The sequence below is a fragment of the Sebastes umbrosus genome, chromosome 1 (assembly GCF_015220745.1).
Source record: "Sebastes umbrosus isolate fSebUmb1 chromosome 1, fSebUmb1.pri, whole genome shotgun sequence".
In the NCBI taxonomy this organism is placed as follows: domain Eukaryota; kingdom Metazoa; phylum Chordata; class Actinopteri; order Perciformes; family Sebastidae; genus Sebastes; species Sebastes umbrosus.
The window spans coordinates 20,280,370-20,302,884 of record NC_051269.1 but is presented as its reverse complement, the minus strand read 5'-3'; the positions used below and the strand labels follow the sequence as shown (position 1 = coordinate 20,302,884).

Sequence of the window (22,515 nt, the reverse complement as noted above, 5' to 3'; positions counted from 1 at the left end):
TATATAAAAAAGACAAGTGTGTGTGTGTGTTGCGTTGAAGTGTATGGTTAGTGTTTGTGAGGAGGATATTGATTTAAATATCTATAATGACTTCTGGGTAATCGTAATCAAACAACATTGTGAGTGGGAAAAAATAAAAAACATAAAAACAGATATATGGACAACATGGGGAAAAGCATTTACAAGACAGCAATTAAATGACCCTTTAAGCGACTTTTGAAACATTTGACAGATGAACACTTTATTTGATAGATGTGAAAAGTATTAACATAATTTGAACATAATTTGGTTCCCCTAAATCTTATCGAAAACTGACCTCTACTAGTGAGGAATTTAGGAGGATGAAGATCTAGAGATTGACGGGTTGAGTATGAATGGACCTGAGAATTTGTTTTAAAATAGGTCTTGAACTGCTCAGGAGTATTCCCCCCAGAACGTATCTTATAAATAACATTTATAAGATACTTTTCTTTGGCCTATCTGGAAAATTGGGTTGTACCGGATACTGGGAAATTGAATTATATTACAGGACATGAGTTAATTTACTTATTTTCCACCACTGCTGATGGGTGTGGACTTTGACAGTCTGACACCATCTGGCTTAAATTAATGTAACTTCAACCATTTTAACTTTAGACACACGGATAGTGGTTGACGTTGCTGTGCTGTAACCAAAACCCACACGCTCCATCCTCTCAACATGTGCGCTGTCATCAAACTGCTGCCTGCCGGGCAAATCACTGAACCACTACCTAATTCACTGTACGATAATCTGTCTTTGATAAACTGGCCTTCAGATTTTATGTTTCTTCTTTAGTTAATGTATTCTGATCAGTTTCCCTTAACCACACGCTGTGTGATTGACTTCAGCTTGTATGTGTTGTTAATCTTCCCCTAACAGGATTTAATTAGTGCCTCAGGCAGACAGAGCGGAGTTAAATTTCCCCTTAATTGGATGGAAGTTATATGTAGATATAAGTATGATATATTTACTACCTGGCTAACGTTGCCAAACAGGCCCTGGTAATTACACTCCCTGATAAAGAGACTTAGGTCTTGGAGAAGTTCCGATGGACAAAGTGAAGTGATTACCGCCTAATTAAAAAGCTTTTTTACCAAGTCTATGTGTGTGGTAATCCGTTAAGTGGGCTGTGGAGATGCGCAGGGGAATTCTGGGCGTTGATAATAGTGTGCAGTGGAGGTCTGTTACAGTTATGTAATAGAGGGCTGAGAGAAGCTGAGATTCAGATGCCTCCCTCGCCAGATGACATGTGTTTACATGGTGGGATCCAAAGGAAATCGATCGTGACATTTGTTTAACAGCACTTTCCTTGTAAATACCTTTGCTGTGAAAATACAATAAATCCATGCAAAATTGTTGTTGTGACTACCTTACACCATCTGCTTGAATATCTCAGACTTTGATGTCCTCCTTAAAGCAAGTGTGATTTAGTTTTTGACAAGAACTTTTTAGTTTTCTAGGTTTTGAGAAGCTCTACTGTATACAAGAAGTAAGAGAGAATGAGTAATTACAACACAACAGTCTTTCAAGCTGTCGTTTTAAAAATTCTGACAAACGTGCATGTGTCATTTTTCAAATACGTGCTTCCTTTGCTTTGGAATAGTTTGTCTCATGGTTGCTGTTTTCCTCATGTTGACAGATGTTCCAGTGAACGAGTCACCCAGCGGGTAAGTTGCCTTTGATTCCTATTACAGTATGAGGGGGAAACTACTAAAGGGTGGTGGAGAGAGTAAACTCAACATCACACCACATCAGTGTTATGTCATTATGTCGGAGATAATGTCATGCTTGCACTCCATCCAAACACGCCACAGTGGGTATGAGATACTGTGATGTTACACCGCATCTATTTGTACAACATTTCGATGCCAGATGGCATGTCAAACCCACAGTGACAAGTCGTAATGTCAAGTATAAAGCGATGTTGCTGATACAGTCCTACAGGGAAATCACAGAATTGCCTAATTCATGATGATGCATACAGTATAGTATGATCAGTCTTGCCTATACTCTGTTATGCAGTGTCAAGATGGATTTAATTTGAAAACTCAGTCACCCAATGAAAAGAAAACATATTTTCCCGTGTAACCCTAGTGATATGTAGTCATGTATACAGTGTTGGTTTTCTCTGCCTAAGTTTTAAGATAGCCATCTCTGAGATTTCTGCTTCCACCCCAATACAGTGGAGGTAAATAGATATTAAATAGTGATGCTCAAAGCACTGAATAATGACATCTCCTAGATCTTTTTCACGGCAAACATTTGGACCTTTAATTGCAGGAAAAAAAAAGAAAGGTGTAACTAATAACATTGATGGCTTCGTTCATTTAAGTTCATGTATACAGATATTATTAAAAACTGATATTTTCCCCTCCGTTTAAAAAAAAAAATCTGTCCACACAACCTTCGTTTTACAAAATATTTCCGTCCACACACAAATGCGAAAACGACTCCAAACGCTCGCTGTAATATTTACATGTCACCACAAGTTAGATCACAAGTTAAGGGTCAATGAATTTTGTCACCACCCTTCTCTCTCCCTTTCGTTCTGCTTCATTACAGTCAGTTCGATAACCGTTATTGTTGGTGGGGGGCTGGGATTCCTGGTCGAACTGCATTACTGTCATCACTCTGCTGTATCAACTGTCTCTTTACATGCATACATGACAAAAGGGAGGTCACTCAGGTTTTGTCCATAGCTCTTCTGAGTGCTCCAAACCTCGCGATCAATCACCATTCAGCCTCCACATGTTTAGTGTGTTCCCTGCTTTGGCCTCCTTTGACTGAAACATTTTTCATATGTAAAGTAGTAATTAATCCGCTAACAAAACATAAAAAATGTTGTAGTCCGCCATCTTTTCTGGCGCATGTTCATTACACAAAGCAACAATGGGCATGTGCAAAATGAGGATAGGACGTGATGGTTTTCCAAACGCTCCGTTTTACACGTCCGTTACCAGAGTTTTTAAAAATCTGCACCTTAGAAGCAGTTTTAAAAAAATGTACGTGTGGACGAGAGGCCAAGACGTAGAGGAAAATATCCGTTTTTCAGAATATCTGTATACATGTAGACAGGGCCTTTTAGTCTCCCTATAAGCCTTTCCTGTGAGCTAGGGTTTACAATACCAGGGAATATCATCTGGGACACCTTAATGAAATGTAGAATTAATGTTATTAATTGCACCTGTGCTTTTCCTGCTGTGACATGTGAAAACATCTGCCTTGAAAAAGGTCCATGGGAACTATTTTCTGCAGCGTGTGGTTTATCAAGCAGATCACAAGCACCTGAGTGGTGATGTGTCTGTGTCCACATATTGCCTGTTCTGCTTAGCGTTGGTGATTTGACAATACCTGATGAAGATCTCTGTTAGATCGAAACGTTGCTTCATTAAAATTGCTGGGAGCTACCAATGCAGTGTGCGGATCCTGTTTTTCTGGTTTTATCATGTGGAACATGTTTCTGTTGAGTTTTTCAAATTTGAGATTTGTGCTTTGAGTATAGCTTCATTGTATTTGGGTGGTGGCACAAGTTGAAAGCCTTGCACACCTATGGAACACCCACACAGGTGAGTTCAATTATTGTGGCTGATTAGGACAGTGTTGGCGGGTATGATTGCATGAGTGACAGCTCCCTCATCTCCGAGAATTAGGGTGGGACAAATTACACTTTTATCATTCTTATACCTCACATAATTCCCAGCACAGGTCCGCTTACCTTCAACCTGAGCAGAGGTCTGATCAGCCAGAATAACACCTGTGTGGGTGTGCAGAGCCTTGAAACGGAGAGCATCTCAAAACCTTTGTACATAAAACTGATACAAACTGCATGGGCAAATTTTACAAAAAAGGATTTCATTTTCTTGTGATTTGGGTGAAATGACATCTAAAACTTGTGGGATTTAGGATGAGAGAGCTCCTACATCAACATATAGAAACATTAAATTCCAACTGGTAATCACAGGCTTTATTATTATGCATTTGGTCGTGTGTGTGTGTGTGTGTGTGTGGTAGAATAAAGCTCTGTCTGTCATGACAGTAGTACTATACTGAAGGTCTTCCCTTTACACTGGTGGCTCTCTTTACAGCCATCTGACGGCAGCAGGTGTTTGTTCCATCTGCAGTCTCTAACTGGAGTGATGATGCACACTGTTAAGCCACAATTACGCGCGGCAGATTCGCTGGTTAAATTTTGTGCAACCAGCATCAGACTCTTGTAAAATAACCACAGAACTCCTTCGTGCTTCTGTGCACACCAAACATGTTGTTTTGATTATGTATACTACACAGTTTGTTTCTGCACATCAACAGGCGGGTTTCCCAAACTGTCAGTGCATCATGACGGGGAGAGCTCTCATAAAGCTCTAATAATAATAATAATGCGTTCTTTCTGATCCCACCCCGTGCCCAAGTGCGCCACAGGCGTGCCAAGGGAGCCTGGCTGCGAAATTACCAAAAGTGTGTTTGGCACGCTCCCGATGCACTTGGCAAGGTGAACTTGACTGCGCTCTGGCCGCACCGCTGGGTTCATGAGCCCGCGGTGTCCTCTTGTGAGCACAGAGCAGCAGCAACCATCGACTTGTGGAGGTAAAGAGATAAAAACAAACGCTCCGTGCAGAGAACGTACTGACAGCTGCTGATTCTGTGGACAGACACAGTGGACATTTGAAACATGAAGCATCATAGCAACATGTTAAATACAACACCACACATTAGGCTATAAATAGTGATCAGCTTGTTGTTTTTCTTTCTTCTTCTTTTCGCTTTTGCAGTTTTGACCTAGTCAGCAGCAGCTGAGCTTGTTGTAGGTTCAGATAAATCAGTTATAAATGTGTTTTTCTCTGCGTGAGAAAATGGACGTGTGGCGTGAGAGCGTGTGGAAAGAGGCAATTGCGTGAGTCGCATGGTCATTGCATGTGATTTGGCAGCTAACATAACTTGTTTTTCTGGAACCAGAAGTGACACGATAGGTTGAGCAAAGTACAACGGAATGCTGAAAAAGACATTTTCAGGGGACCAAAATGTTACAGTTAACTCTCATGAACTGAAAACACACTGTGAAAGGGTTACTGTTCTAAGACAAAAACATGGACAACTCCCAGACCGGACAACATCGTGGTAGCGACCTGTAAGTCACAAGGTAGCCACGCCCTAAAGCCTACCCTGCTTTATGGTCTATTTGACTCTAAATGGGACCATAATTTACTAAATGAACATCATGCTGTATTGAAGAAGACTTGAAACTAGCGTTTGAGACCATAAACTCATGTTTACAATGTTTACTGAGGTAATAAATCAAATTAGAAGTTGGGTCATTTTCTCATAGACTTCTATATATTCTGACTTTCTGACTGTTTGCAGCCAGAGGAATCGCCGCCTGCTGGCTATCAGAAAGAATGCACTTTAGAGGCACTTCAGCTTTGGCTTCACTTGTCAGACCCGGAGGTTGTAGTTTAGCTGCACAGAGCCGCTGCAGACAGCTGCATAGATTAATACAGACAATCTTGCGATGGGATCACACCAGCTGCAATCGGGCCAGGGGTGTTGAGTTGGGGGGCCAATGGCCCCTTCCCCACTTCCTTTCCCCCTACTTCTGGCACCCTTGCTTGGACCACAACCATCTTTGAGCACATTTTGATCTCAACTACACAGCTGTAGAGTTTCGTGACTACATCTTGTATGGCTGTGATGCTATCACTGTGATAAAATCTGTCCACAGACAGAAATATAAACACCTCTTCAGTGGTAGTTCCCGATACAGTAGGTGTCTCCAGGACCACATATTGCCATGATAACACACACACTGTCTCACGAGGTGAAAACAATACATACAAGAGTATGTGTTTCGTGAGATACGCAAGTGAAAATGCGTCGGGGGGTGATTTGTATTCATTAAATCAAACATTACAGCAGTGGTTGTTGCAGACACACCTGGCAGCAGAGATCTGCACTCTACTGAGTGAACTTTTCTAGTTGGAACTATGTATTGAACTGTAGTTTCAATATACTGCTGTGGCTGAGTAGATGTATGAATGAAATGACCCTAACCCTGGTGACAGACAGACAGCATCTTTCATATAATCAAGAAGACAGTTTGCTTCAAGGCCTCAGCACAGTATAAATGATAATGTGATAGTTTATTGATTCCATCTTTTTGCCGGCCGCCCTCCACGGGGATGACACCAGTCAAAGTCACCTACAGAACAGCAGCACCGGAGCCGATAGACACTTCGTTCTTCCAAAGGATACTTTAGCTCGCTTGAACCGAGGCTCTGCATCTGAGAGACATTATTTAATATTTAATGCCTTGAGGAAGTGGAACTTCAGCAGTCAGAACGAAGCAAATGAAATAAACACTGAAATAAAGTTTCTTTCTGTAAAGTTTATACCACCTTCATACAGGGGACGCACATTAACATCTGAACTGCAACTAACCATTATTTTCATTGTTGATTTGTTGATAATTATTGATTATTTTCTTAATAGAAAAGTTGTTTGGTCTATAAAATGTCAGAAATGGTGAAACATGTTGATCAGTGTTTCCCAAAAGCCCCAAGATGACGTCCTCAAATGTCTTTTTTTGTCCACAACTCAAATATATTCAGTTTACTGTCATAGAGGAGTAAAGAAACCGGAAAATATTCACATTTAAGAAGCTGGAATCAGAGAATTTTGACTTTTTGCTTCTTAAAAAAATACTCAAACCGATTAATCGATCATCAAAACAGTTGACGCTTAATTTAATAGTTGACAACTAATCGATTAATAGATTAATCGTTGCAGATCTAATCTGAAGTGCCAGAACCACCAGATAGTGGACACCATACTAAAGCAGTTCAGAGACAAGTGAAATTACATCCTTTCCTTGCTTGTTTAACGTCATGAGATTTACCATAATGTTCTAAGCTATAACAAATCTTCAAGAAATATGTTTTGGTTCAGATCTCATCCGACTCATCCCTCTACAGCCTCTCTGCGGGGGGCCCTGGTTTTAGTGAGGCCCCCCCACCTGTGCTGTAGGAAGCGGCTCAGAAACCCCTCCTGATAGTGGACGTCAGGGTTTGCATTCCTGTGGGCTTTCCTGTGCTGAAAAGAGGGGCTTGTGTGTGTGCACAGGTGTGTGTATGTGTGTGTAGAGTGCATGAATGACTGCATACTGTATGTGTGTGTGTGTGCAACAGAGTCACAGCGGGGTCTTGGCAATTTCTCATGCAGGGAGATTTCTGCTGAGTTCACATTTCCACATCGGTTTTGTCAATAGTCTGCCTTTTAAAGAAGAGCTATCAATAGCACTTTCCACCATCAAGGTGTTACGACTGTCAGCACATCCACCACATCTGTCAGCAGTTTTAGAATAATATTGCCAAAATTACTTTGCGATTGTTTTATTGCAGAAATATGGGTTTTTCTTAACACTGCAATGACAGCACATCAGCTCGTTACAGCTATTAAGCTCAAGGCAGCATATCTCTCCTGCGAGTTTTATGTGTTTGACGCCGGCATTTACTTCTGACTTCACTTTTTTTTTTCTTTCTTACCCCTTGACAGATAGTTTTCATTAAACGCATCGCACAGAGAGACCTCCGCAATAAAAGAGATTAACACAAAAGATACCATGACAACGTGACACGTATCTTCTGTTTTATGTGCACAGAGCTCTAACCTTAGTGAGTATAACTTTACTTCAACTGTTTTTTTCTCCCTCATCGAAGTTTTTTTGTTTGCTCGAGTTCACTTTTTTGCCCTTTCGCTGCCTTGCAGAACTTTAGACTTTTGCCCTTGTGGAAAAAAAAACCTCATCTAATGTAGCTTACAGAACACATTTATTTTTCACAGACCCCCTCTCACCTTGTTGTACTCAGTTGGAGGTGCTGTGAGAGCAAAGAAAGAAAAGGTGATACTGTAAAAGCGTTAAAAACAAAACGTGTATACAAACAGCCATGAACCAAATACTTGGAGTGCTATCTAATTAAGATTCTGTCAATACAGAATAACTTTGGGAAGTAACACCGGGTTGCATTGTGGGAACGGTTCGATGTGAGGACTGGGCAGTTGTTTGTGGAGGAGATTTACAACCTGAGGACAAATAGAGCTCCATCAGTATGGTCAGCACAATGCTTGGTGCAGTTATAAAGAACAGCTATGCTCGAGAGAGACCAGGGGCCAAAAACAGGTGGAGCTCTTGCAGGTAGCGCTGCCCCAGCACAGTAGCTGAAGGGAATGGAAACAGATGGAAGTGTGAGATTTGCATTCAGGCAGCTTCCGCTTTAGGCTGCGCTCTGCCCCAGGCTAAGTCATTTGCATTGAAAAATGATTCCTGCTTCTCTCCTTGAGCTATACGACTCACTAGGGGCTCATAGGCACAGATAAGTTGTGAAGGAGTGCGCAAAGATATGCCTGGATCGATAGCTACACTGCTCAAATCAGTCACACCTGACATGAATGCGTACAGTCAGGCAGACAAGCTGCATATCGCTATTGTTCTGGCTCCACTCTTTTTTTTCTCCACACAAGCAATTTTAATGACAAGAGACCAGTTTATTGTAAGAAAACGTGTTGACAAATTGTGCTCTTTATTGTGTTTTCATGTGGGTTGAGATCTATTTTTGTTCTTTAGGTTGAGATGAATGACGCAGCATCATAGAGAATGCAGCAGAGTAATACTTCTCTACAGTCTTTTGCAGCTTGACAACACCGCAAAATCTAACGTCTACTATCAGTAGCTCTAATATGACAGGTTGACAGGGCATTACTTCTCCTTCCAGATGTGTGGTGGGCATTTATAGCACAACAGGGAGAGCATGGCAAAAACACAACCACAACCAGGACTATATTTATATAAAGTTAGATTGGTTTTACATCTACATACATTATTATATTTATATGTCACGTTTTAATTCCCCTAAATTTGGGACCAGATTGGAGCACCAGACTGTTTGTTGAAATAGCTTTTAAGGGGAGACACCTTAGGCAAAAACATCGTCTTTCATACACTGGTCAATTTTGAGATTTTGGGCTATTTTGCCTCCATAACATGTCTTCTTTCAGACTAGTGGAAAGAAAACATCCAAAATACACATCTAGGTGTTTATTTTGCTGGACTTTGTCTCTTTGCATCTGTAGATTCCTCCTAAATTCATCAAAAGTTAGCATTAGATAAAGCCTCATATGCATATTTAAGTATAACATTTCAGAAAATGTGTAATACAAAAAACAATTGTCTTTATGTAAGTAATCAACGCTTGTAGTGTCTTGCAAAATGTATGGAATTTTATAATCCATATTTTTAAAGGCTGTTTTCTCAAAATGAGGTTTTTCTCGGACACTGAGCCAGAAATCTCCACTTCAGTAGCACTTACATCCGCCAAACTTTCCAATTTCATTCCTATCTATATTCTGAAGGTTTGTTTACAGAGGTTTTTTTTTCATATGTCATTCAGTTATAGAACATTTTATCCCTGAAAAAATGGCTTGAATGGATTTTTTTAATGGCTGTTGACAGTATTTTCTGCTTTATGGAGTGATAAAAAGAGATATCCAAAGTTCCCTTCATAAAAACCTTTCACTTTAATATTTCAACAAAATGAAACTAATTAATAATTTTGAACCTGGCTTTGTCCAATGTTCAGATTTCAGTTCTGGAAATGTATGCAAATTAGCTCATATTTCATAAGACAATGCCTCATTTGCATATCTAAACATAACATTTCAGAAACTTGTAATACATAAATCATGGTGATATCTATTAGTTAATTTTTAAACCATCTAAATCATTCTCATGTTGTGAATCTTACCCATCAGTATTCTGTACAGTAATACAGATACTACAAACTACCCACTGTTATTTTTTATCCTTGTCTGCTCTGGGCAAGCTTTCCTTTCTTTTTGGCTCATAATACACGGTTCACCTGGTGCTGTACCCTACAAGAAAAGATAATGGTTTTCAAGATCGTTGAATACAGATAGTCTACTTCCATTGCCACTTTAATGTAAAGTAAGAGTCTGCAAGGCTGCCGCCTCAACAGCTCCAAATTTACGGCATTTTGTGCACATTATTTTTCTGGCACGTCTTGTTTGTCTGCAAGGTGCCCATCACTCTGAATATCTGCTGCTGGCATTGCAAGCGTTGCTGAGGTGTTTAGCAGAGGCACAGATTTAATTAGTGTATATGGGACTCTCCTACACGCTGGATCCTGTCATATTATCAGTCATGTGGGGGAGGACATCCCTCACTGGCAGCATCAACACAGGCCATGTGATAGCTGTGTCAACAAGCTTTTCCCCTGTGATGTAAGACGGTGTTTTTAATAGCTGGTTCGGGGCATGTTTTCATTCAAAAAGCTAGCTGTGATTATGGTAAGCCGCAGGCATGACAGGTAATGATTTGACAGTGCTCAGGGGCAAGTGAAGTATATCAAGTAACAAGCAGTGGGTGTGATTGTATTTCATCTTTACACATGTGGCCTTGCAAAAGTTCTTCTGAATAAGTAGATCAGCAACTTATCCCACATACAGCTCAAGTTGTCACTATTATTATAACAACTTAAAGGGGAAAAAAGTGGCAGAAATTGTAGTCACAAATAATTACTTAGTGAAATCCAGTCTGTGATTCTGAACATTATCAGTTCCTCTAAAGGTCCTGTCTGGGTCAGGGGGCAACATCCGTGTCTGAAAAGTGAAGCCAGTGCGGAAGTAAACTTGCATTCCTACTAACAGCCAGCAGGGGACTCCTCTGGTTGCTAAAAGAAGTCTGATTGTATAGAAGTCTATGAGAAAATGACCCTATTTCTCACTTGATGTATTACCTCAGTAAAAATTGTAAATATATTTTTATGGTCTCAATCGCTAGTTTCAAGTCTTCTTCAATACAGCATGATGTTCATTTAGTAAATTATGGTTCCATTTAGAGTCAAATAGACAATAAAGCAGGGGATGCTTTAGGGTGTGGCTACATTGTGAATGACAGGTTGCTAACTCAGCGGTGTCCAGTCTGGGAGTTGTCCATGTTTTCGTCTTAAAAATGTCACCCTTTCACAGTGTGTTTCCACTTCATGAATGTTAACTGTGACATAACATTTCTTATTCAGTTTTCGGTTGTACTTCTGGCTGCTAAAAACCAAGATGGTGACAGCTAAAATGCAGAACTCAAGGCTTCAAAACCGCAATCTACAAACCAAAGGGTGACTATGTCTATGGTCTGGATGGAAAATATTCATGACAAAAGGGCCTGTGAAGCCTACATATAAAACATAAAATTAGAGATAAAGGAAGCACTCAGAGTGCACATACAGTACCTCTGCCAATGCTGGACAATCCTCGAAATGTGTTATGTATGTGGAAAATGTTTTGAAATGTTTGATCTGTATCTGCCTCCACAACTGCATCAAAATACACATAAAGGTAGGCAATCATCGACTTCATGTGCCTGATAATTTTCATTCCATTGTGCAGTGAAAATTGTGAAAAAGTTTTTTAAAAATGGCCTATATTACAATACTGAGTAATTACGTAAAAAATCTTTGCTCCACACTGTGAATAGTGTCCATGTACGGAGTATAATTCTAGCTAAAGACAATTGAATTGAAATCTCATGGGTTTGACATATCTCTGCTAACTATCAAATAAACAAGACAGCCTCCTGGATGGAGGTAAAAACCCACAGCTGCCCAACATGCGGAAAAATAATGTTCCTACTTCCATAAAAGGTTACCTCAAAAATATCACAACAATTTGACAGCAGGAAGATGTCTTCCGTCAGACTTTTAGGGAGTGTGCATTTGCATGCTTGGATAGCAAAGAACTATTTTGACCCCCCCACCTCTCAGCCACTCTGCCTCCCCTTCCTCTCGCTGAAATTAACTCGTAATGAGGCGCACAGCACTCAGTGTTACTTTAACTGTGCCAATATTTGGGTACCTTCCAGGGCCTCAGCAGCAGCCGAGCCCAGTACCTCGGCTCCTCGTGTGGGAGAGGAGCTCCGGGTGCTTCCTGTGGCGCCGCCGGCTGCGGAGACGCTGACTGATTCAGGAGACCACGGCAAAGAAATCGTCAAGGAGGGCTCCGACTCCAGGGACATCTCTGAAGGTACAGAACTCAGTATTGACAGGGAAGTGATGCACCTTATATTGCAGATCAAGGGTTCAATTTCAGACCAAAACAGATTAAATTTAAGCTTGCCTTGGGATTCAGGCTCATTCCACCTGCGTATTACAGTGTTCACATCACGGGCAGATCTGTTAGAAAACCAATTGGGCCTCCAGAGTTGCGTAAACAGTACCGCGGACCACACCATAATGACACCGGCAATATAAATTGTATACCAGTATTTTGTTAGTACCGCACATTGCATCCCTTGACCTTGATCACAGGTGGCAAGAACACCATATTACAGCCTACGGTCATCTTATGGTTCATTGATTTCTACGGTGAAAGAGGTCAGACACACATTATGTAACGGACACATCCGTGCGCTCAAATACACTCCATTCAAACACATAACGACACAATACGCGCTGGCTCGCGCGCACACATTCTCTGGCGTGATTTGATTTCTACACAGACATGACATGAATCCAATTAATTCAGGATGAGGATCAATAGAGAGCCATTTCCATGAGGGAAAATTGCTTTTGGAATTCGACTCAGTCAGCAGTGCTGCCGTTATTTGAAGGTGGCTCAGAAATGAGAGATGTAAAGGAGTCCCGCAATGCCACACGACAATTTTTATGTCCCACTCTTCTGATGTATTTTTCACACAGGCCTCTGCTGTCATTTTGAACGTGTACAGTATATTTAAAACCAACTGAATAATGCAATTATATTAAACCTCTCTCCTAGATATCTGCAATTATAATACAGAAAGTGGAAAAAGGAAGTTGACATAAAACAACTAGGGCTGTCAATCGATAGCAAATTAATCGCACATTTATTATCAGTTCAAAATGTACCTTAAAGGGAGATTTGTCAAGTTTTTAATACACTTATCAACATGGGAGTGGGAAAATATACTTGCTTCTTACAAATGTCTGTATATATTTATTATTGGAAATCAATTAACAACACAAAACAATGACAAATATTGTCCAGAAACCCTCACAGGTACTGCATTTAGCATAAAAAATATGCTCAAATCATAACATGACAAACTGCAGCCCAACAGGCAACAACAGCTGTCAGTGTGTCAGTGTGCTGACTTGACTATGACTTGCCCCAAACTGTACAGGATTATCACAAAGTGGGCATGTGTGTAAAGGGGAGACTCGTGGGTACCCATAGAACTTATTTTCATTCACATATCTTGAGGTCAGAGGTCACGGGACCCCTTTGAAAATGGCCATGCCAGTTTTCTGTCGCCAAGATTTAACGTAAATTTGGAGCGGTATTTAGCCTCCTCCATGACGAGCCAGGTTGGTACCAATGGATTCCTTAGGTTTTATCTTCACTCTAGGTTTAAAACTGAGCCCGCTACAACATAAATATTGCAATTTGGACATACAACTTATGAGAAATCTATTGCTATGCTCCATTTGGTACTTTTTACTTCTAGTTTTCAAACACCAGACCTCCAGGTAGTATTTTGCATATTAACTTGCTGTGGAGGGAAACATTGTTTATTGTGTAGAAAGACTGCTTCACTTCGACCAAATGTACTTTCTATGGATCATTATGAATAATTAAGTATTTCCTGTTTATAAACGCAATCATGTCCCTACACTCCATGATTGTGGTCATGGCACATTATGATGTAATTAAATACTTGTTTTTTTTCTTTCACATTTTCAACAACTATGTTCATAATGTGCAGTGTATTTTTTGATTGCCTGCAGTGTCATTGGGACCTATGGATGAGTTTATTAGAGTGTCATTGTGCCGCTGTAGAGAAAAGTTAAATAAAAGTAAGAAAACACAGCGAGGAACTTCTGCTTTACCATGTTTGAAATAACAAGCTGTGTTCCCAAGAGGCCCAGCCACTTTGCAGATATGCTGATAGTCGTCAGGCTGATAGCCCAAATCCAGCTGTTTTCCCTCTCTATTCTGAATCCTTTCTGAATGCGCAGGCGTAGGAAAGTGAGTGATATATAAAGAACACTTGTGTAGCAAATCCTCTTTTGTAGAAAAACACTTGCTCTTTGTTCATCTCCTGGATTGCATCCAAGGTTATTTCAAATTTTTTAGACTGAACTCTGCCGAATAATCCATGCCAGAATACACATCTCCAATCAGATTAATTGAAAACAGTGATTGTTGCTGTTCGGGGCTTAGGAGAAAGTGTTACAGACAAATCACAGTTTAAAACCAAATCAATAAAGCTCACTGAGCTAAATTAGGCTGAAACACTCTCAAAGCAGTTAATGACAAATCCTGCCGAGCGTGTAGATAGAATGGGTCAATAGCTCAAACAAGCTGGATGCAATCATGTTGCGTCACGGACAGAACCATTACGGCAATATGCGCGAACGATGTGTCAAGATCTCCCCGAGGAGGGAGACCTTTAAATGCAAATGATACAATAAGTATGTAAATATTGAAAGGCTGTGTAAATTCCTAACCACAGGCGAGAAGATCTGGCGTCTTTTATCTATTCTGCTTTGCCAAAAAGGATTCAGGCGATGTAGTTTGTAGCTGTGTATGCATGTCTTTGTGCGTGTTGTTTTTGGGGGGAGAAATGTAAAAGAGTGATCTAACAACAGGAGGTGCGACTATCAAACAGAAAGGGAGATAAAGGAAGCACCACTTCCTTTTCTATTTAAAAACAGCGATTGTTAACTTCTGGTTTTCTTTGCCAGCTTTGTGCGCGGAGGCTTCAGAGGTAATCTACGACGATGTTCCAAGTGAGGACCCCATCTCTCCTGACGACGGTAAGTAGCTGTGACAGAATTATGTTTGTTAAGGATGTTTGTGCAGTCGTGAATCTTGATGCGGAGCTTCATAATGTGTTGTGTGTTTAGCAGATATGATCTACGAAGACGTTCAGAGAGACGTCGGTCCTCTGGATGCAGACAACGGATGGAGCTCCAGTGAGTTTGAAAGCTATGACGAACAGTCTGATAACGAGACCAAACTGCCGGCACGGAGCAAGGTAGTATTAGTGCGGATGGATGCCTGATATGTGGTTTTATCTCACACAAATCATCATCTCTGTTTCTTTTTTACATGGCATCATCATCATTCAGGTTGATTTGGTTGGTTTCCAGCACTTAAAAAAATAATCAAGGAGAATAATTCATCTCCTGCTCCTCTGGCACAGTTGTCTTTATTAATGTATAGAACCGGAAGGAAACTATAAAGAACACGAACAATGCATAACAGGCTGTCTAGGCCTTAAACTTTCATTGTCGGATGAAAGTAAACAAGAGGCATTTCTGTTTGAAAAGCCTCAGATCTCCTCGCCTCTTTCTCTGCCAAGGATGCTGTTCATCAGTGTTGATGCAGCACGGCTACACAGTGTCAGTCTTCCACATGATGGCACTGTGTGCACATTCACATTGTGCTGCATTTCCTTTAGGCTTGGCCAGCCTTTAACGTGCATGCACCCGTGCAGTCATAGAGAAAATTTGGAGTCACGCTAATAAAAAAAGTGTTTTGCTGAGTTGAATCATTATTAATGTATAGATTTATACCTTTCTTTACATATTTTTACATATTGAAGGTGTTTGTATGGATATAATTCCATTGTAATCCAAGAAAATCCTAAGGTAAATTTGAGAATGGAGGGAGGAAAAAAAAGGTTGTTGTATTGGGAGTGAAAATGAGTTGCTGAGGTAATTACAGGGAGGAAGGTGTGGTGTGAAAATCCTCCACAGTCCTCTTGGCTTTCTTGTCCCAGGCCACTGAACAAAAGGAAGGATTCAGCCGCACTGGTTGAACAATTAATGAAGAAACCTTGACTATTAGGGGCAGACAACACTTTCCGGCAAGCGCAGCCTTCATCAAAAACACATAGTTTTTAATTAGTCTCGCTCGATTAATTTTTCACCAAGTCTACCTGAAGTTCTCTTGTTCAGTTTACTGCTTAATTCAAGCAGCCTGTGAGAGCTGTGACAGAGTCGGCTTCGTTAATAATTGCCCTAAACTGCCTGCATCCCTCACCCCCCCATCCTTCTATAAATCAGTGTCCGTTAGTCTCATACAGCAGTGGTTCCCAACCTGGTGTCCGCACCCCCCTCAAGGGGGCGTCAAAGATCACAGGGGGTACGACAGGATTTGTCTGCTCTGAGGTTGTCAAAATTAGATTTGCCCATGTAGAACTAAAATCATAATAACACACTGGATAATTTATACTAAAGTCTGCACTTATTAAAACTAGATTAAAACTATTTATCAAAATTATATATTTTTTGTCCTCACCAGAACCTGTGAGCGTCTGTGTATTGAGCACCGTGGCTGCGTAGGATTGTTTGTAACAGATGTGATCCAAATATGTCTTATTAACTCTAGGGTGTCCAAAAGTCCAAAAGTCAACAGTTATTGGAGAAAGATAGATGTAATTATTTCCAAAAATTCACAACATCTTTTTATCTAACGAACTATTCTTCAGTCCATATTTGTTGGCGTTTAGCCTTTCAAAAAATACATTTTCACTGCGGTCAAAAAACTGTTTGCTCTCTGCTCGCCGCACACAAATTGAGGCACGCTCCTGTATTAATGGGGCAGTCTAGTAGCAATCTAACAGCATCATAAATTACATTTATATAACCACAACTATCAAACAATTAAAATATTCAAACGCAATTAAGCGCATGATTGTCCATAGTTAATTGCGTTTAATCACAAATTAATCAAACATATTTATTTGTTCAAAATGTACCTGAAAGGGAGATTTGTCAAGTATTTAATACTCTTGTCAACATGAGTGGACAAATATGCAGCTTTATGCAAATATATGTATATAGTTATTATCAGAAATCAATTAACAACACAAAACAATGATAGATATTATCCAGAAGGTACTGGTACTGCATTTAGCATAAACAAATATGCTCAAATCATAACATGATAAACTGCAGCCCAACAGGCAACAACAGCTGTCAGTGTGCTGACTTGACTATGACTTGCCCCAAACTGCATGTGATTATCATAAAGTGGGCATGTCTGTAAAGGGGAGACTCGTGGGTACCCATTTTCATTCACACAAAAAAATGTGTTATTATCGCGTCGACAACCCTAAAACACATTAATAAAAAATCTATTTCGGCTCTAGTGCTGTTACTGTAAATTGCTTTAGTCATTACAAAAAAAGATCATATTATGTATCTGCATTCGCTTGGTGCTCGGCGCTCCATCAAGACGTCATCACTTTATTTATGTTGATGTAATGGACGAGCTATATTCATTAAAGAAAGTTGATTTAATAAAAAAAAGACAAAATTCGACGCATCATTCATCATCCATGCAAATTTAAGATTTTGATCGAGTTGTTGTTTTTTTCTGGTCATAAAATATGAAAATATGCTTTTCTTTGATAATAGTAGGGGGGCCTTAAAGGAAATAAGGTTGGGAACCACCGTCATGCAGAATAACACCCCTTTGACCAAAGCTGTGCTCCAAGCCTTCGCTCTCTATGCTTGTGATTAATTCCCAATGTTGCTTGTGTTGCCTTGATCACTGTGCCTCCATTTCCCTTTTCTGTTTCCTCTCCCCTACTTTTTTCCTCCTCTCTTTGCTTTCTGTGGTTAAACGCAACCTGCGACCCCCCCTCCCCATGCCCTGCCTGTCCCTGTCCAACACCTGTAGCTCTCTCCTGAAGTGCTTCGGCTGAGGGATCGGTGCGCCAGGACCAAACGTGAACTGGCCATGAGGCTGTCTGGCAAGCACAACTATGACATCAAGGTATATCTCCGGCAGCAAGCGAACACCGCTATATCACACTTGTTTCTCCGCAGAGCTCAGATCACTCTGCTAGATGTTTGTCGATAGGATTGATGATCACCCAGAGCTGAAATATGCTGCGTTGTGTGCTCAGCTGACTCAAAAAGGCTTAACTGACTCTTTGCACCATCCTTCTCAGCCTTTCCTCTAGACTGTAACTTTGCTTTGAGACTCTCTCTCTCTCTCTCTCTTTCCCTGCCTGGTTTAACATCAAGATGCATTTATGGGACACATGAATTATTAAATAATATTCTGCGTATTTACTTCCATAAACACCAGTGCAACTTGCCCCCAATTAATGACCTACTTTCCTGAAGTAGCATCATTTAAAAATACTACCCTCCGTGTGTATTCCTGGTCTGTGGAGTCTGGTTGCAAGGGCCTCTGTTGATGCTCAGGGTGGAGTTTGTGGTCAACTGAATTCTCCCACGCTGAGCAACGCAGCTCTGATGTGGAGCTCACTCTGTTACCATAATCTCCCGATGATATGCTCATAGACTCTCTGATTAGAAGGCTGCACGGCGACCCACAGGGAGTCGCAGATGGCGAGATTCGTGATGAGCCCGCCGAGCGCCACTTCTCTCCATCTCCCTCCAGAGGAGCGCCGTAGGTTATCAAGTCTCCACAGCATGGCACCTTCCTCGTGCTCTAACGCTCCCCCGTCGTTTCTGTGTGTTCCTTCCAACCAGGTTCAGCAGCTCATGAAGGCAGCGAGGAGCGGAACGAAGGATGGGCTCGAAAAGACCAAGATAGCCGTCATGCGGAAAGTTTCCTTCCTGCAGAGAAAAGATCAACAGGGTAATGCAAAGGATGTCTGAAAACTTTGTAAATGTTGGTCAGCTGGCTTTTTTTTCTTTTTTTTTTGGATGAAAGCTATGCTATTCTTAATAATAGGTATTGGTTATGAAGTCTGGGTTTTAACTCCTTACACTTGACTCTTTGAATTACAGGCTTGTGTGCAAAAAGCCAGCCAAGCCAAAGTAGTGTTTGAGGCAGATAGAGTAGAAAGTCTTACTTTTTCTTTATACAAATCCCTTCAGGGAGAAATGAAAGCACTGTGAAAAAAAAGAAAGATCTCACTGATAATAACTATAATAAATAAAACAGACAGGCTTTCTCAGTTTTAAGACAGGCAACGTGGTCGAGTCAAGTTTTTGATGTGCGAGAAAGAGAAGGATGAAGCAACTCATGCGGCACAATATAGGTTGTGTGTTATAGGAACCCTCGCCTAACAATAGAGAGAGATTACCATCCATTAATGGAGTATCGAGCAGCTCCATAAACCACAGATACCAGACCCACGCCTCAAACAAATCTCCGAGCCATCACAAAGAGGTAAAGAGGCCAGTGCTGCTATTTTTAGGTGTTGATCGAGGGAAATCTGCACGGCATTATATTTCTTTTCCACCAATCCTCTGTTATCATTCCAAAGTCTTTAATTGGAACGGTGGAAGCTTTTGGTCTCTGTGTCTTTATGGTTACGGGTGAAGTGGGGATTTTTTTTTTTTTTTTTTGAGACTGTCGAACGTCTTTGTGCCAATGCGGAGATGAGAATGTGTTGGATCGTGTTTTTGCAGACACGGTTCTGTGTGCTTCCTTTACTCCTACAGTATTGTTTTGAAAGTTTTTTTTTTTTTTTTTTTCCGAAGGCCTCTATGCCTTTCTCTCTCACTCCTTCCTCCACAGCTCTCTCTCTCGCTCTTTTTGAGAGAGTATATAGAAATCTCTTCATATTTTCGAGGTAATAAACTTAGTGTGTCGCAATGTCTCTCCAGCTGCAGTGAGATCTGAAGGCTGCCTTTCTGTTTTTCCCCTCTCTGTCTCATTCTGTCACACACATACACACACACACACACACTCTCTTTCTCTTTTTAACCTTTCCCTATGTTTCTCCTTCTTTATATCTGAATGTCTGCAGAAGAGGAGGATGATGCAGGATACCTGGATGTCGCTGTGTCAGAAATGAAGCATCCTCCACCACAGCTGAGCCCCATGCCAGAGGGGCTGACCAACCACCAGGTGCACCCAACAGTTTTTGCAACCATTTAACAATAATAATAATAATAATAATAATAATAATAATAATAATAATAATAATAATAATAATGATAATCTATTAAGGACACAAAGAGAAGGTCATAGTGTTCTAAATAAAAATACAATATATACAAAAATTCAATAAAATAAAGTTTAAAAAACAGCTAATACATAGCAATACATAATCAGCTTCTTCATATAAAAAAAAAAACAGAAATCAGCAAACTGCGCACCCATGCAAACTGGAGCGCCAGTAGCTACACAGTCTGGATGAGAACATGGCTGACTGAGCGTGTACATACTGTATATCGGTACATAAGATTTCAAATCATGGCTGAGCAGGTGGTGACACTGACATTTACAAACATTTGTCTGGCACAACACCATCGTGGAAGTTTAAGAAGCAATCTCATGCCGTCATCCTAGGCCACGTCTAGGCTAGCATGTTGCTTTTTCTATAAAAACGCCACCAGTGGGCAGTATACAGCGGTTACAAAATGCTTTAAATGAAGCTATCTTCACAGTAACCGAACACATGCTGACTTTACGAGCAAGCATATTATCTTGCGCATACAGCTTGCAACATTTCTAATTATTCTTTTCTATGCAAGAACATTTACTGCACTTAAAGGAATAGTTCTGATGTTTGAAGTGGGGTTGTATGAGGTACTTATCCATAGTCAGTTTATTACCTACAGTAGATGATGGTTGATCAGACTGGAGTTACCGCATGGAAGCAAAGCAATGTACTGCTGTGGACGGGGCCAGCAGAAAAAAATTATTTTAGTCACCTAAAAAGAACAGCTCACCTACAAAAATATATATCAGTTTAAGTGTACGCTATATTTTGAATATTTTCACCACTTTACCTTGCCGTCAGACAGCCTTTGGGGACGGGGGACCGAAGCCGTTATCTATGCTCTCGCAGAGATAGACTCCATTAAAAAAAACTTCAATTTTATTTTGCAGAGCACGGGAGTTGCTGGTCTACCTCTTCCTTGATCGGTTAGTTTGTTTGTGCTATTGTGTGACCTTGGTGAATCTGAACGAACCAAAGTCACACAATAACCCGATCGAGGCAGTGGTAGACCAGAAACTCCCATGATCTGCGAGGTTAAAATACATTTCTTTTCAATGGAGTCTAGTTGCTTTGGCAAGACCATAGATAACGGCTTCAGTTCTAAAATAAATAAAATAGCGTACACTTAAACTGATATAGATTTTTTTAGGTGAGCCTTTCTTTTAGGAGGCTAAAACACATTTCGCTGCCGGCCCGTCCACAGCAGTACATTGCTTTGATTCCGTGCAGTAACTCCTGTCTGCTTCTTCAAACTGGCGCTTGCCGACCTTCATCTACTGTAGGTAATACACTGACTATAGATACGTACCTCATACAACCCCACTTCAAAACACCAGAACTATACCTTTAACCTCTTGCATTTATGTGAACCTATTCTGTACCCGGTAGCCTTGAAATCCGGCTCTAGGCATGTCAAGTCATTTGCCAGTCATTTGTTATTTCAGTATTTTATATGCTCTATTCTCTTTATCCTATTTGGAAAAGCTGTGTGTTTTTTAACAGCTAGAACTGGAGGCCTTGTTCAAACAGACGTACTCCTCTTTGAGTCTTTTTCCTTCTGCGACAAACACGTGATTATAGTGCAATCCATCAAATGCGGCGTGCTTAACTGAAAGCATACAGCACGCCGCAGCCCCATCATGTCCTCTTAGCGCTAGATTTCCTGACTGGTCTGTTGTCTCCGCAGGTTGTCAGACGCCATATCCTCGGCTCCATCATTCAGAGCGAGCGGAGCTACCTGGAATCTCTCAGGAGAATCTTGCAGGTGAGCTGTTCAGTCCCCGTTGTCCTCCTCTGCCACATGCAATATCTTCACCATTCAGCTTTTAGGAATTACACTGAAAAGAGAAGCGGTGATATCCATCAAATTACCGTGGTGTCTCAGCATAAATAATCCTGATAAAACAGCCCTCCTCATTTCTGCGGCGTTGTGCAGATGCAAAGAGAGAGAGAGAGACTGTCAGGCTTTCGCGAGATGGGGTGCAGCCTCTCTTCTTTAATCTCTCTTTTTAGTGGGGAAAGGGAGTCTTGTTATCTCCTCATCACAGCAAAATAAGAGGAGCCTAGTGAAATGAAATCAGCAGCAATCAATGGCTTCCTCATGCACTGCAAAATCTTTCACTGTCAAGATACGATGTGCTACCTTTGTTGTCGAGTGACATGATTGCGTGTGATATTTCAAGGAGGTTTAGCTCTTTTTGAAATCTCTCTTGTTATTTAAGAGAGTCCAGCCGAGTGGTAAAAGCAGACAGATAACATAAAAAGATGAAAAGCCACAAGCACAATTCTACATTTAGGGTTTTCATTATTGCTGTAAAACAAATTGCACAGTTGTACTCGTGTTGTACTGCCTGGGCATGTTCGTTCTGTCGATGGTTCAGTCACTGTGATTGATTTGCAGAGATAAGATTTGCAAAGCATCCAACAAAAATTACGATAACCTACCAAAATAGATCGATACCGATACTGAAACGATGACAGGGCAAAAATGTAAAACATCAGGAAAAGTAAT

General features: G+C 40.7%; 1 protein-coding gene across 3 annotated transcripts in view; it reads left to right on the top strand.

Moving 5' to 3' along the window:
- Positions 1-22,515, top strand: part of arhgef10la (Rho guanine nucleotide exchange factor (GEF) 10-like a) — a 151,351-nt gene that overhangs the window by 15,521 nt on the left and 113,315 nt on the right. The window contains exons 3-10 of one of the 3 annotated variants that reach the window (XM_037770926.1): positions 1,662-1,689; positions 11,943-12,103; positions 14,806-14,877; positions 14,971-15,098; positions 17,753-17,848; positions 18,577-18,685; positions 19,806-19,906; positions 21,691-21,768. In XM_037770926.1, the coding sequence (XP_037626854.1) occupies positions 1,662-1,689; positions 11,943-12,103; positions 14,806-14,877; positions 14,971-15,098; positions 17,753-17,848; positions 18,577-18,685; positions 19,806-19,906; positions 21,691-21,768 (773 nt within the window). Of the gene's footprint in view, positions 1-1,661; positions 1,690-11,942; positions 12,104-14,805; positions 14,878-14,967; positions 15,099-17,752; positions 17,849-18,576; positions 18,686-19,805; positions 19,907-21,690; positions 21,769-22,515 lie in introns of all 3 variants that reach the window. The other 2 variants (XM_037770916.1, XM_037770937.1) reach the window with 2 other exon arrangements.